General features: G+C 38.0%; 1 protein-coding gene across 2 annotated transcripts in view; it reads right to left on the reverse strand.

Moving 5' to 3' along the window:
• Nucleotides 1-11,228, reverse strand: part of LOC127961662 (ATP-dependent RNA helicase DHX15) — a 33,894-nt gene extending 22,666 nt beyond the window's left edge. Inside the window, exons 1-5 of one of the 2 annotated variants that reach the window (XM_052560877.1) lie at nt 11,091-11,228; nt 8,671-9,007; nt 7,473-7,666; nt 7,175-7,334; nt 2,916-3,134 (exon numbers count right to left, since the gene is read on the reverse strand). In XM_052560877.1, the coding sequence (XP_052416837.1) occupies nt 2,916-3,134; nt 7,175-7,334; nt 7,473-7,666; nt 8,671-9,007; nt 11,091-11,098 (918 nt within the window). In that variant the 5' untranslated portion in view covers nt 11,099-11,228. Of the gene's footprint in view, nt 1-2,915; nt 3,135-7,174; nt 7,335-7,472; nt 7,667-8,670; nt 9,008-10,900; nt 11,070-11,090 lie in introns of those variants that run through there. The other variant, XM_052560876.1, reaches the window with a different exon arrangement.
• Between the last annotated feature and the right edge of the window lie 1,981 nt (nt 11,229-13,209).

Here is a 13,209-nt window from a genome sequence, read left to right on the forward strand (position 1 = left end):
ATCTGCCATTTCTGACTCAGTTCGTCTGCTGGCTTCCATGCCTAAAATACGCTGTTTTCTACCAACTGGCAACCCGGGGTGTTGAAATCCAATTGAGTAAAATAGCAGCGGGTGGAGTTACACAGACCAAAACAAAAACAGACATCCCTACACAGTGCACACATTGAACTTGGCATGTTTCCTAAATATCTGCAAACATACGGTATTTTTATTCTTCAGTATAGTCCAAAAAATACATACAGCACCTTTAAGAACGCCATATCTAGGTCAATATTCTGTATAAAAACACTGATGATTTTAACACTGTTGCCTGACACAAAACAAAGTGGTCAACCAATGGTGTGAGTTCGGGGGAAAGACTATGTGTTTGGCAGAAAATGGTAGATGGGCGAGTTTAAAACAGTCATTAATTTTTCAATTACTTCTGAAACACTAGCAGCACAGAAAATGCACACAAACATATCAAAAGTGCAAACAGAGTCAGGCTGTTCGCGATAAAGACGAGCTCACTTGTATCCGTTCTGGACTTGATAATGATTCGTTCACAGCAAAGAGAACAATCCTGCGCATCAATAAATCTCCACTCAATAATCACCCGATGCTGGTGGAGACAGCCCAACTGCAACTTACTTCGAGTTCATTCATTCTGCAACGAGGCAGCGATCAATCTCACACCTGCAAATGAAAACGGATGTACACGAGCAGACCCACTGGAGAAACTAATGACGGGAGTCTTCCATTAATAAATAGGGTGTCAAATTATCTGATTAGGTGAATGGTGCGAAGATATGACTTCTCTTTGCAAAGGACTGTGTTCAGTTAGACTGTTTGTTCATTTGTCTAGTCTGCTTTGAATGCAATTTCAAATCGACTGAATTGTAGGATTGCTGCAATTTACTTGATTTTTCTGGCCTCCTCATTATCTTAATGTAATGCATTCAAGAAAATTAAGCTATTTTTTTTCTTTGATCTTCGCAAAAGGAGAAAAGGAACAGAAGAAATATGTGGGGAACACTGGTGATTCTCCATCTGTGAGGGTATTCATCACCTGGGTGGGTCCCTGAGCCTCCACTGCGCTCAGGTGAGCACTGGTTGAAGGAGACGTAAAATAATAAATGGCTTAATTTCAGGGCTGAATCTGGGTCATTCTCTGCCATCTCTCACAGGCTTTTGTCTTTGCGCCAAGGCCAGCTGTGTTCATGGCTATTATCAATCTAAGCATTGATCTCTTCTGCACTATTTAACAGTTGTGTGTGAGGCGGCTTGAAAAATGTCACAAATGACAAATGTGGCTCATAATGAGCATCTTGAATGTGAAGTCATAAAGCCACACACACACAGAACCAAAATAAAGTACTCACAGTTTATATATACACATATACACGCATATTAGGGCTGCACGATAAATCGCATATGATATTTAATGCACATCTTGTCAGTAAAGCCGGTTCTGTAATCAGCTGTAAATCTCCATCACCTGCGTGTTCACATTTAGCAGCGTTTATTACACAGAGCCCTTGTTCACTGACATATAGTAGTATAGTAATATATAGCCGCCTATGTGTTAGGGTGGAAAGATTCAACTTGTAATTCGGTTTGTATCACGTTGTATCACGTATAGCTTCCCAATACATTACTACAGCAATTAAAAAAAAGAACAAAAAAAAACCTTGGACAAACCATTCACGCTTGTTCTATGTGAATGCCGTATGCTGGCTTATGAGCAATTATTCCATCATCACCCGGGTGCTGAGGCGCACGCGCACAGGTGAGACCTCAACAGCACACGTTAATATCTGCATTTCAGCTTTTTGACAGCCGATGCCGAGATCTTGGACAGCAGGGGGCCAGATAGCCGATATAATTAAAAGATGTATTATTATTTCAAAAATCTTAGATCAATTGATTACAAAATAAATGTGTAAAATAAACATGTTTATACCTTAGTTGGCTGTATTTTTTTTCACAATAAAAAATAAATATTTAATACAAATATAATTAAAAAGGAAGTAAACACTAACCAACAGGGCACTCAGCTTTCTGGGAAGTTTGTGTGCATTGGGAATCACATTTTTCAAGTAAAGCCAGGGTAACCCTCATTTTACACACAGCACACAGAGAAAATGACATGAATAAGACACTGGGCAAATGCATAAAGCGCAGCAAAATTTGAAATCACGAGTTTAAAGTTTAAAACATTCAATTCACACGGACCGACAGTCACACAGAGAACACGCGATCATGCTGGATACACATACACACTTCTATCTGATTATTAGACAGAACTGTTAATGATGACGATGACCAAGAGAGAGAGTGTGAGCACTGTGCGTGTTATGGCAATGCCGCTGTAGTGCCATCAAAAAGTCCCGCCTCAAACACATTGGCCAAGCAGAAAAACTTATCGACCGATGCCGATATTTGAAAAATGCCAAATCGACCACTAGTCTCAACTGGCAATACAGCAGTGGGATGTTGACAATCCATTAGGTCTGTACTTGTGGGGGCTCGCGCTCTTCAGAGACAATCAAAGAACATGACAGAGCTCGTTTTTAAAATCTAAACACACTGGAATGAATAATTGACTGAAAACGCAACCCTAGTCTGTTCTCTCTGCAATCTCTGATGTAATCAGCTTGATTTCCTTTATATTAGCGCTGCTTTGGATGGATTGTTTAAATGCATTCGCTTACTGGATCATTGGACTGAAAACTTTCCCAGTTGTGATCACAATCAGAGAAGCAAAACTGGGTTAAAGGATCAGAATATAAATTGTGCTTCAGTAATTTTGCGTTAATTGCTTTAAATTATTTCAACAGGTTAAGGGTTGTAAAATGAATTGCATACGTTAACGTTGACATTCCTAGTTAAAATCAGGCACTCTCTGCATGAACCCTATTCAGAGGCGGCATTACCTCCTGTCCGGTGAGGAAGAGCAGCACATCTCCCTCATCTTCCTCACACATGTGGATCTGGATGACCGTGCGAATGGCCGCTTCCAGGTAGTCCCTCTCTGGCTCGGGCGTGTAGAAGATCTCCACGGGATGCGTCCGGCCAGGAATGGTCAGCAAGGGGCAGCTGTCGAAATAAACCTGGAACTTCCCAGCATCCAGAGTGGCGCTCATAACGATGACCTGGGGAGAAATAAATAGACTGGGTTGGCTTTTGACACCAGACACCATTCGGTAAGCAAGCACATCTCATTCTATCTGGGGATGTTACAATTGTAATCAAAGAAAGAGTCCTTCTGAGGTCTACCCTCCACCTTTCCACCTCATGACGCGTTATAATTGGTCTTAAAGCATATTAAACTTTAAAGCTGCATTGGGACACTGGGCTGAGGGATCACTTGGAGTCACGTGCACCTTATTTAACAGTCTCTGAACACATGTATAACCTTTGATTTGTTCCTGACAACAAGTAGTCATTACCCATCTGCTTTATGAGATTCGCTCCAGCACATTTCAGCCATAAAACTGGCTGTGCTTCTGCTCTCCTTGGGCTGATGGCTCTCAAATGGGCTGACCCAGCAGCAGAAGCTTTACCTCCACTAAAGTAACTGGCTGTGCATCTCTAACGCTAGTCTTCAAACAAACGGACACGCAGCTGTCAGGTGTGTCAGCGGCTTCATCGGCGACAGTCCACACACTCGCAAAATTATTTGCATTTGACAATTTCTCCTGGCTCAGCATGATCTGGCTTCAAAACTCAATGACTCGCTAGTTAGCTTTTCACTCTTCTCCGTTATATAAACAGTTATTCATTCCAACAGCAAAGGGATGATTGCTAATGTACATATGGAAGTGTATTAATCAAATATATGCATATGCACACAATATTCACATTCCAAAATACTCACCTTATTCATTGTATATTCAGAATACCCAATTATTTGATTGTTAATGTGCGTATTATTTTGCTTTACAAATTCACCTCCACAACTCAGGGGTTTTCCTACATTGAAAAGTTTTTGGCGGCCACCAAAATTATTTTTTGTCCAGCCAAATCCATATTTGATCTGTAATTGGGTTTTGTGAGTGAAGTAGGCTACTGACGGAGTGACGGAGAGAATGAACACAGCACCCCACCCCCTCGCCCGCATACTCTCCGTCTTCAGTTCTGTCTTTGATCTCTACCTCGCATCAAAATCAACTGATACTAAGGTCGGAAGACCGAATACATGTTTCACGTGGTGTATTTGGAAAATATTTTTGCTGAATTACCACTGGGTGTGAATTGCAGTAAATCAAAATGTGCCTTATCTTTTCTTACAACTTGTGACAAGCATTCCGCACATGCAGCTGTAAATAAACGGAGAAAAATTTTTTTTATATATATATATATATATATATATATAATACAGCAGACATAACCGGCTGAACGTAGGCCACTGTGTCACTGCATTCTCTTAAAGTGACAGTCTTAATATTAATCGAACAGCAACAACAAAGAAATCACTCACTGCTCTTAATTTAAAAGCTTTTGTAACTTTAATAAAGAACAATCTTTAATTTATAAGTCAAATATGCGATGCTGTTTCACATTTGATTACATTATTCAATTTCTTTAGCTAAAAATGAATGTAGGTCTGTAATTTGTGTGAACATATTTTTTAAGTATTGAAGGATGACTTTTGTAATAATATTTTGTATGATAGTTGCAATAACCTGAGTATTGCCATTTTGAAGTGTTTGAAATATGTTTTAAAAGGGAAAGTGAAACAGTACATTATTGGCTTAGGCCTGTAATTGACTGATTATTATGTTTATATACACGAGTAATAAGCCTGTGGAAATACTTAATGTTATATTACTGTTGAAAATGTTTAATTATAGTAGGCAGGTTGTATAGTTATATACTATTTGTATAGTTATATAATTTGCTAGTGATTAACAGGCAACAAGAATGTCAGAGTAGAACTTACATTGTGGCCTTTTTTTCTTTTCTTTTTTTTTGCAAGTGGTACATCTTGGTTTACATTTGGACTTTGGATGTGATCTTAGGCTCCAAAAGGTTGGTGACCACTGAGTTAAAGCAATTGGTCTTCCCGTCAGTGTCTGAATCAGTGTATAACAAATCATTACTTCTTAGAAGAACATACACATCTGAAATGAGAAAGTAAGTGTGCTTACCCCATTTAGCAAGAGTGTTTAGTTAAAATAAGCATTAATAAATAGGCCTATGACAATGTGTAATAAATAACCTATAAAAGAATTTAAAGTTAGACTGGAGTGAGATGAAACTAGATCAAAGCACAAAGCAAGCTGTTGCTATCTAGCTGCTAATTTTCTTAAATTTTATATGGGAAAAAATTACACTATTACACCTTTTAATGCTTCGTTTTTAATGCTACTTTTTAATTGATATGATTAAACTAAAATAATTATCAGGTCTATCAAAAAGGTTTTTATCTTTCTTAACTATGAAAGCCAGTCGTGGAAAAAAAAAAATTTTTTTTTTGCAAAGAGGGCAAGAAAAGATGAGTGATCGTTCTTTCATTAAATAGGATAGAATGTTTCTTTGTGTTTATTTTAAATGTAACATTTATTGTCAATATTGGACTTGTGGATCATGTGGGTACTAGGATACTCTTTACTGTGTGTTGATGACCATGTCGGTCAGCCACCACCAAAGACCAATTTTTACCCAGGAAAAACCCTGCAACTAGTGGTTAAAACAGCTGTTTATGAAATGAAACCTGGACATCCAGGAACAAAATCTATGAGAGCTTCTGCAGGCGTCATGAAGGTAAATTTAAGACTTTTTCTAGACCTTTTATAGACCAATTAAGAACAATTATAAAGAAAAATCTAAATCAAGATACATGTACTTGAGAAGCAAAATTACACAAAACATAGAGGTCTTGCTTTCTGAGAAAATTTAACAAAATTAAGTCTTTATGATTCGCAAGACCAAACATCTGCCAATGATTTCAGAAAAATCAACTTAAGTTTTCAAACCCTACTAAGGGACATCTGTGCTCATTTTAAGCATAAATTAATTTCATTTTGATAAATTTCTCAGAAAACAAGACTTTTTTATAATGTTGACTCAAATATATGTATCTTGATTTAAGGCTGTTTATATATTTATACTGGAAAGACAAAATCTGAGGGTGATATTCTTTTTCTTTCTTTTTTTTGCAGTGTATGCAACATGTAACGACAAAACTGTAAGACTTTCTGCTCCCATTACAGATCTTTTTAAGGCCTTCATTTTTTGGAAAGGCAAATAAAAACTTGTTAAGACCAGCGTAAACCCTGTAATAAACATTTAAACTACTTTTAAAAGTCAAATGTTTTCAACTGATCAAATAAACCTTACACTTTAGGTCCCTCAAATGCACGCAATGCTAATGCTACACGATTTTTCAATTAGTTCTATTCTTTCTTTCTTTCTTTCTTTCTTTTCTTTTAAACGCCATACAAGCTTCTAAGGCTATATTCATGGTGAGAATAAAGTGCAATTAATCAAAGGAAGATTGATTGAAAAGATGTTTAAAATGTATTTCTTGTAGAAATCTTAGAACCATGTTCAGATTCACTTGATTCAAAACTTTTTCAAAGGTATCAACAGAATAAAAAAGGTTTCTCACAGGGGCAGATGTAATACAATCTAGAAGGATATGTTTAATGGACAATGAATTCTGATGAATTTTGGAGGATTTTCTCCTGAGAGTGAAAATTGATGTGTAATTTTTGAATGTCCTATTCTGCATCTTGTTTAGAAGACTTGATTCCAACGATTCTCAAAACAGAGATTATGTTTTATCCTCACATCAGGATTTATTTCATGCACAATTAGTTCAATTCAACTGAATTTCAGAATTTGGGGTTAATTTACAGTGTACTTATATATATATGTATATATATATATATATATGTGGCAGGAAGTTGATTTTATCCATCGGTTGTTGTTGATTGGATGGAGGAATAACTTAATGCAATCTTCCAATGTTAACTTGGTTTTTTTTTATTAGACATTATGGTAAAACAAAACAAAAATTAAATGCATGGATGAATGGTTTGCAAGAAGATCATCAAGATGCATGTAGAAAAATAAGGTGAATTTTCATTTCATGCAGACCTTGACATTCTTCCCCCATGTCCTTCAGTTTATAAGAATAAATAACCAGAAGGTGGTGCAAGCATACGATCAGCATGACGTTACGTACCTTAAGGTCGGATCTCTGCCGAACCACTTCTTTGAGGACGCCCATCAGTATATCTGTGGCTAAGGTGCGCTCGTGAGCCTCATCCAGAATAATGACACCGTATCGCTCCAGCAGCGGGTCGTTCATAGCCTCGCGGAGCAACATACCGTCTGTCATATATCTGTAAACAAAAGACACCTTTATTCATCTTTATCTCAGATGTCATTTGTCCAAAAGTCCCTACACTACGACTCATCATGAAAAACCACATACACGTTGCTTGTCTGAACCTTTGTTCTCTTCCAGAACTGTAACTTACTTCAGTATGGTTTTCGCAGAGCTACAGTCCTCAAATCTGATGGAGTATCCGACCTCCTGCCCCAGCATGATGTCCATTTCATCAGCCACTCTCTGAGCCACGCTCATGGCTGCCACCCTACGAGGCTGTGTACAAGCCACGCCGCGCTTGGGCCCCGGGAGGGCCTTCACCATGTCCACACACCACTGAGGGATCTGGAAAACACCACCAGTTCATTAATGCGCTTCACTGTTTCTCTGCTCTTCCCTTGAACAAATGAAGAAGAACATTTGTTAACATGGTGTCAGTCTTAAACTCGTCAGAATGCCTCTCGGGAGGGTTCACCAGCTTTGGTTGCCGGAGCCTGTTAGCAGACAGCATAATTTAAATTACAAGAAAGGAGAGCAGGGAAATATTAGATATGCAAAGGATTAATATTCAAAATTGTGATAAACGAAGGACAAAAAAAAACTACAGAAACACTGTTAAATAATTTTTAGAGCACGATAGTTATACATTTCATTATTTTAATAATTTAATAAAATACTTGAATTACTACTGACTGAATTATTATCTGAATACTTGAATTAAGTAAATTAATAAATTCTTTTTTATTATTTTATCATTGCTGTTTTGGTCATTTATTTTTCAAAAAAAAAGTTTTTATTTGAAAAATTAAATCAAAGAATCATTACTATAATAATATACTATTAGCATATATACAATTTAGATAAAATAATAATAGAAAAAACTATAAAACATAAGAAATATTATTATTATTATTATTATTTTAGATAACAGTAAGATCACAAAACTATGACGATTTTAATTTCTTTGTTTTAAAATGTTCAACGTTCAACTTAAATCGTTCAGAGCTTTGTTTTAGTAGAAAACTGCAGAATATTATTGAGAACAGATTTACAAAATGAATCATTACAAATTTGGGGAAGATGGTTGGTGCATGTGACATTTTTTAAAAGCATGTTATTAGTGACCCAAACTCACAGTCATGGAAGAAAAATGATTGAATCAGAAAATCTGCACCAAGAGATGCTGCAACTCTTATGCTTTAACCAAAGGTACAAACGGTTCTGTGATAATGAAGAGCACGCTAATTAATACCCATCGCTCACAGATCTCTGAATGCTAGGATCTTCTGGCTACAGAGGACAAAGCAAGGTCTTCTGTGAGAAGCTGTAAAGCCCTTGTTTGGGCTAACCTGTGTGGTCTTTCCAGAGCCGGTCTCTCCAACGAGCACGAAGCTCTGATGGCGGTTGAGGATGTCGTTAAAGCGTTCCTTGTACTCCCAGACGGGCAGCTGCAGCCTCTTCTTGAGGATCTCGTAGAAGCGCGGCGTGTGAGGCAGGTTGGTGAAGGGGTTGATCTGCTGCTGCATGGCCGTCTGCTTGAGCGAGAGCATGCCGGCGATGGGCGCGACGGAGCTGAGGGACGCGCTGGACGCCTTGCTGTCTCGATCCCGGTCTCGATCGCGATCCCGGTCACGATCTCGGTCCCGATCCTTCGAACGCTCGTCCCGATCTCGGTCACGGTCCTTACTGATGGGAAGACATCAAGAACAACACAAGGATTTAGTTCCCTGGCAAAAAGTTCATGTTCAATCTGATAACATTCATGAGAACTTGATATTCAAACTATGCATTTATGCAAGCGATTGCATGACTCGGTTACATAACATCTTATTAAAGGGGTCATCTTTTTTCATCACTTTTACATGTTGTTTGAATGAAAATGTGTGTTGGCAGTGTGTGTACACAACCACCCTATAATGATATAAACCTCAGGCGTGATATTGCCGGCCCAAGACTCAAAACCACCAAAACCATTAGGCCACGACTTCCCCATCAATGTGTAGGACCCATTTAATAGCAACTTAGTGACCGGCCAGTAATTGATTTCAGACAACAATCTCTGAAAGTACAAGCACCATAACTAACTACTGAAGTTGAAATAATGCAGACAAATGGCTTTATGTAATAGAGCTGAAAGTAGGTCTGTTTTAGTGTTTAAAGTTATTTTTCTAAATCGATTCTCCTGTGAAGCAAATGAACGGGATTTTTTACTTCTGCTGCATCTTTAGTTTTATTACTTAAAGAAAAGTGCATTTGAATTTTTTTGGTATATGCTTGTAGTTTAGGTTGAACAGCGATGTCTGAAACTGAAAAGAATTTCAGATTTTTCTTTAAATGAATCAGTTGAGTCGGCTCTCAAAAGAGTCTGAATGATTCGCTCACAAACCTGATTAAACCAGTTTGGTCATCAACTCACGTAACCAAGTGCGAAAACATTTTGGCAATACAAATAAATTAATAAAATGACATATTTTGGTAAATAAAATAAATAAAATAATAATAATCTTTGGATGTTTTAACCAAATTTTACTAAAAACTCCCGTTTTGCATAAAAAAATAAAATACAAATAAACCATATTCGCAAGGTATTTATCTGTACCATTTACGACAGTCTCAGCACCGCAACGTTTAAATCTCTTAACACTATCCACCCATACTTCAGTTCAACAAGTTGATGACCGAACCGATTCACTCAGATTAACGAATAGTTCACAACACAACAGAGAACCAATTCAACCGAATCGTTTAAAAGATCCGACATAACAGAACAACTCGTTTAGAATTCAGAACTACTACTCATAACTAAAATTAAACCCAAACAATGAAAAATTAATAAAAAATAAAAAGTTATATTTAAAAAAAAAATATATATATATATATATATATATATATATATATATATATATATATATATATATATATATATATATATATATATATATAATAGATAGATAGATAGACACGGAAAACCAGAGATAAACAAAGCAGGCCGCCAAAACTCAGCCTCACTAACATAATATCCCAGTAATTACTCGCTCACATCCCAAACACTAAACATTTTAATCTTACTTTTTAAAAGTTAACGTTAGTTTTTTGAGGACAGAGTTTCAGAGTCTAGTTGTGTGTCACATTCCGACACCGGTAAACTCACGATTAAGTTACACAACATATTCACACTCAACATCATCCGCTGCTCATTTAGCGGCCTAACCGCCTCACACAAGGCTTCATATCTGCTTCTTTACACACTGCAAACCAGAAGTGTAAAGTAACTAATCCAACAACATCACAACACACACACACGAGAGAAATGTAAATAAAGCTAACGTTACGTCACCTCGCTGCAGCAGCGCACGTGCTAGAGCCGTCAGTCACAAAGACTCGCGCGCTTTTGAGCAAACTACGCGCTTCCTGCGAGCTACAGTAACCTCTCCGGAACACAACAGAGCTTTTTATACACAATATGTATTAGCAACGATGTCACTATCTGCAGTATTAAACCCACACCAGCACAAGAGTGTGGACATGATAGTACAACCTAGCCGCTCACTGCTAAAACACTCCTCCAGCTCAACTCACCCGTCAGATGACCTCTTCTTGCTCGACGAATAATCATCGCCTAAATCCAACCTGTGCCGCTTTGACATATCGTAAAATAAATATTAATAAGGCCAAAGAGAAAATAGTTTGGTCGGTTTCTCCACCGCAGCCGCTGCTCTCTCGCTCTCGAGCGCGGCTACAAGACAAGATGGCGACCGGAAGCACTTACCTCATCATTATTATTTTAGGTACACTGCAGCAGACTCCTCAGATTATGCATAGTATTCGTTGCAGTATATTTTGGTTTAGGTCGCAAGATATGTATACTAAATAATGCACATTGTGGGTTGTCTGCATCCTGTACCGGAGGATATCTAGCGACAAATAAAGCAATTGTATAACAGTTCCGGCATCCGCCGCATGAGGAGCCACAGAGTCTGTGACCTTGGATTTTCTTTTATTTTTCCGTTTACTCTCTCTCTTTCAAAACAAACATACAGAGATACTTAACGTCAAGCAGAACACAAACAAAAATTGGGGATACATATAAAAAAAAATACATCATAGAGGGTAAAACATTACATTTTACACATTTTTTTTTGAGAGAGAGAGAGATGTTTTTTTTTTTACTTTTCTTCTTCCTAGTGCCTAGGATTTTCTTTGCAAATCGTAACTGCTGGATTTTTATTTTTAAGTAATTAACTGTAGTTAAAGGTAACAACCAGTTGTATTATTTTCATAAAAATGTACATTTAAAATATATTTACCTTAAATGTGATATTGAGTTAAAGGAACACTCCACCGTTTTTTGAAATAGGGCTTATTCACATTATTTCCTACATTTAGATGGGTGGGCAAATGCATTTTTGTGTCAGTGCATGCATTGTTTTAGTTTGACTGGGTCGGCGTTAGCTTAGCTTAGCACAATGAATGGAATCCTTTGTTGCCAGCTAGCATGGCCTGAGTAAAAGTGATCAAAAAAATAATAAAACCCCACCTAATTACTTCTTTTGGCCTGCGTATTCACAACGAGTACAAATAGCGATCCAGATTAACACTAGGCGATTTCCTAGGCAGATATTGGCTTGGGACTATATTATGGGGAAGCACAGGCGAAGCACTGCTGCTTAGGCGAAGCACTGCTACTTCGGCGCAGAGATATCACGCAACACATGAAATCCCACGACTTCCGTCAACATACCGGCGTGAAAAGTAGCTGCCTGGCTATTTTCCTTACAGTACACGAATGGCGATGAACATGGCTGATTTTGAGAGAGACGAAGAGGGTGACTTCTCAGACAGCCAAGAACCAGAACCATACCTATTTGAACCAGAGTTTACAGAAGACGAGCTGCGTGCTTTGGAAATAGAACGACAGTAGGAGACTGCGGTCAAGCCAGCCGCACTTCAGAAAAACACCGTCAAGCCAGCCGCGAGTGAAATTTATATGCGCGTGTATTAGTTGCGATCGCTCAACAGCCTGAGGACGTGAGGATGAGAGCCAACATGAACTGGTGGTGTGAATGTGGGGGAATATGCCAATCTATGCCGACGGAAATAGAGTGTCTGTGCTGTAGAGAGTGGGACATGTTTTTGCCATTGATGACCAGGCTCAACACGTCAGATCAAGATGAGCGTGTCCGAAGTTGTGTCACATCTACAGAGGATTTCACGGCGCTGATCCATTCTGCAGTACTCGATTTTTTTGTCCGGTGTGACAAAGTGAACTGGAAAAAACGCCCCACGCCGAATGGACCAAATGGACAGCTGTCCACAGAGTAAGTGATTATTTTAATCATGACGCATGTATAGATCGACCCATATTATACCTGTATTCATATAGAGTTGATGTTTTCATGTGTTGCGTGATATCTCTGCGCCGAAGTAGCAGTGCTTTCTTCTGTGCTTCCCCATAATATAGTCCCAAGTCAATATCTGCCTAGGAAATCGCCTAGTGTTAATCTGGATCGCTATTTGTACTCGTTGTGAATACGCAGGCCACAAGAAGTAATTAGGTGGGGTTTTTTTTATTTTTTTGATCACTTTTACTCAGGCCATGCTAGCTGGCAACAAAGGATTCCATTCATTGTGCTAAGCTAAGCTAACGCCGACCCAGTCAAACTAAAACAATGCATGCACTGACACAAAAATGCATTTGCCCACCTATCTAAATGTAGGAAATAATGTGAATAAGCCCTATTTCAAAAAACGGTGGAGTGTTCCTTGAGTTAAAATTTTAATTAAAATCGTAAGGAACTTCACAGAAAATTTAACTTTCTACATTATAATATTTAGCAGTAGCTTATCAGCGGTGACTGTCAAAGTGATATCTATGTGACAGAAATATA

Source organism: Carassius gibelio, chromosome B7 (genome assembly GCF_023724105.1).
Source record: "Carassius gibelio isolate Cgi1373 ecotype wild population from Czech Republic chromosome B7, carGib1.2-hapl.c, whole genome shotgun sequence".
NCBI classification, from domain to species: domain Eukaryota; kingdom Metazoa; phylum Chordata; class Actinopteri; order Cypriniformes; family Cyprinidae; genus Carassius; species Carassius gibelio.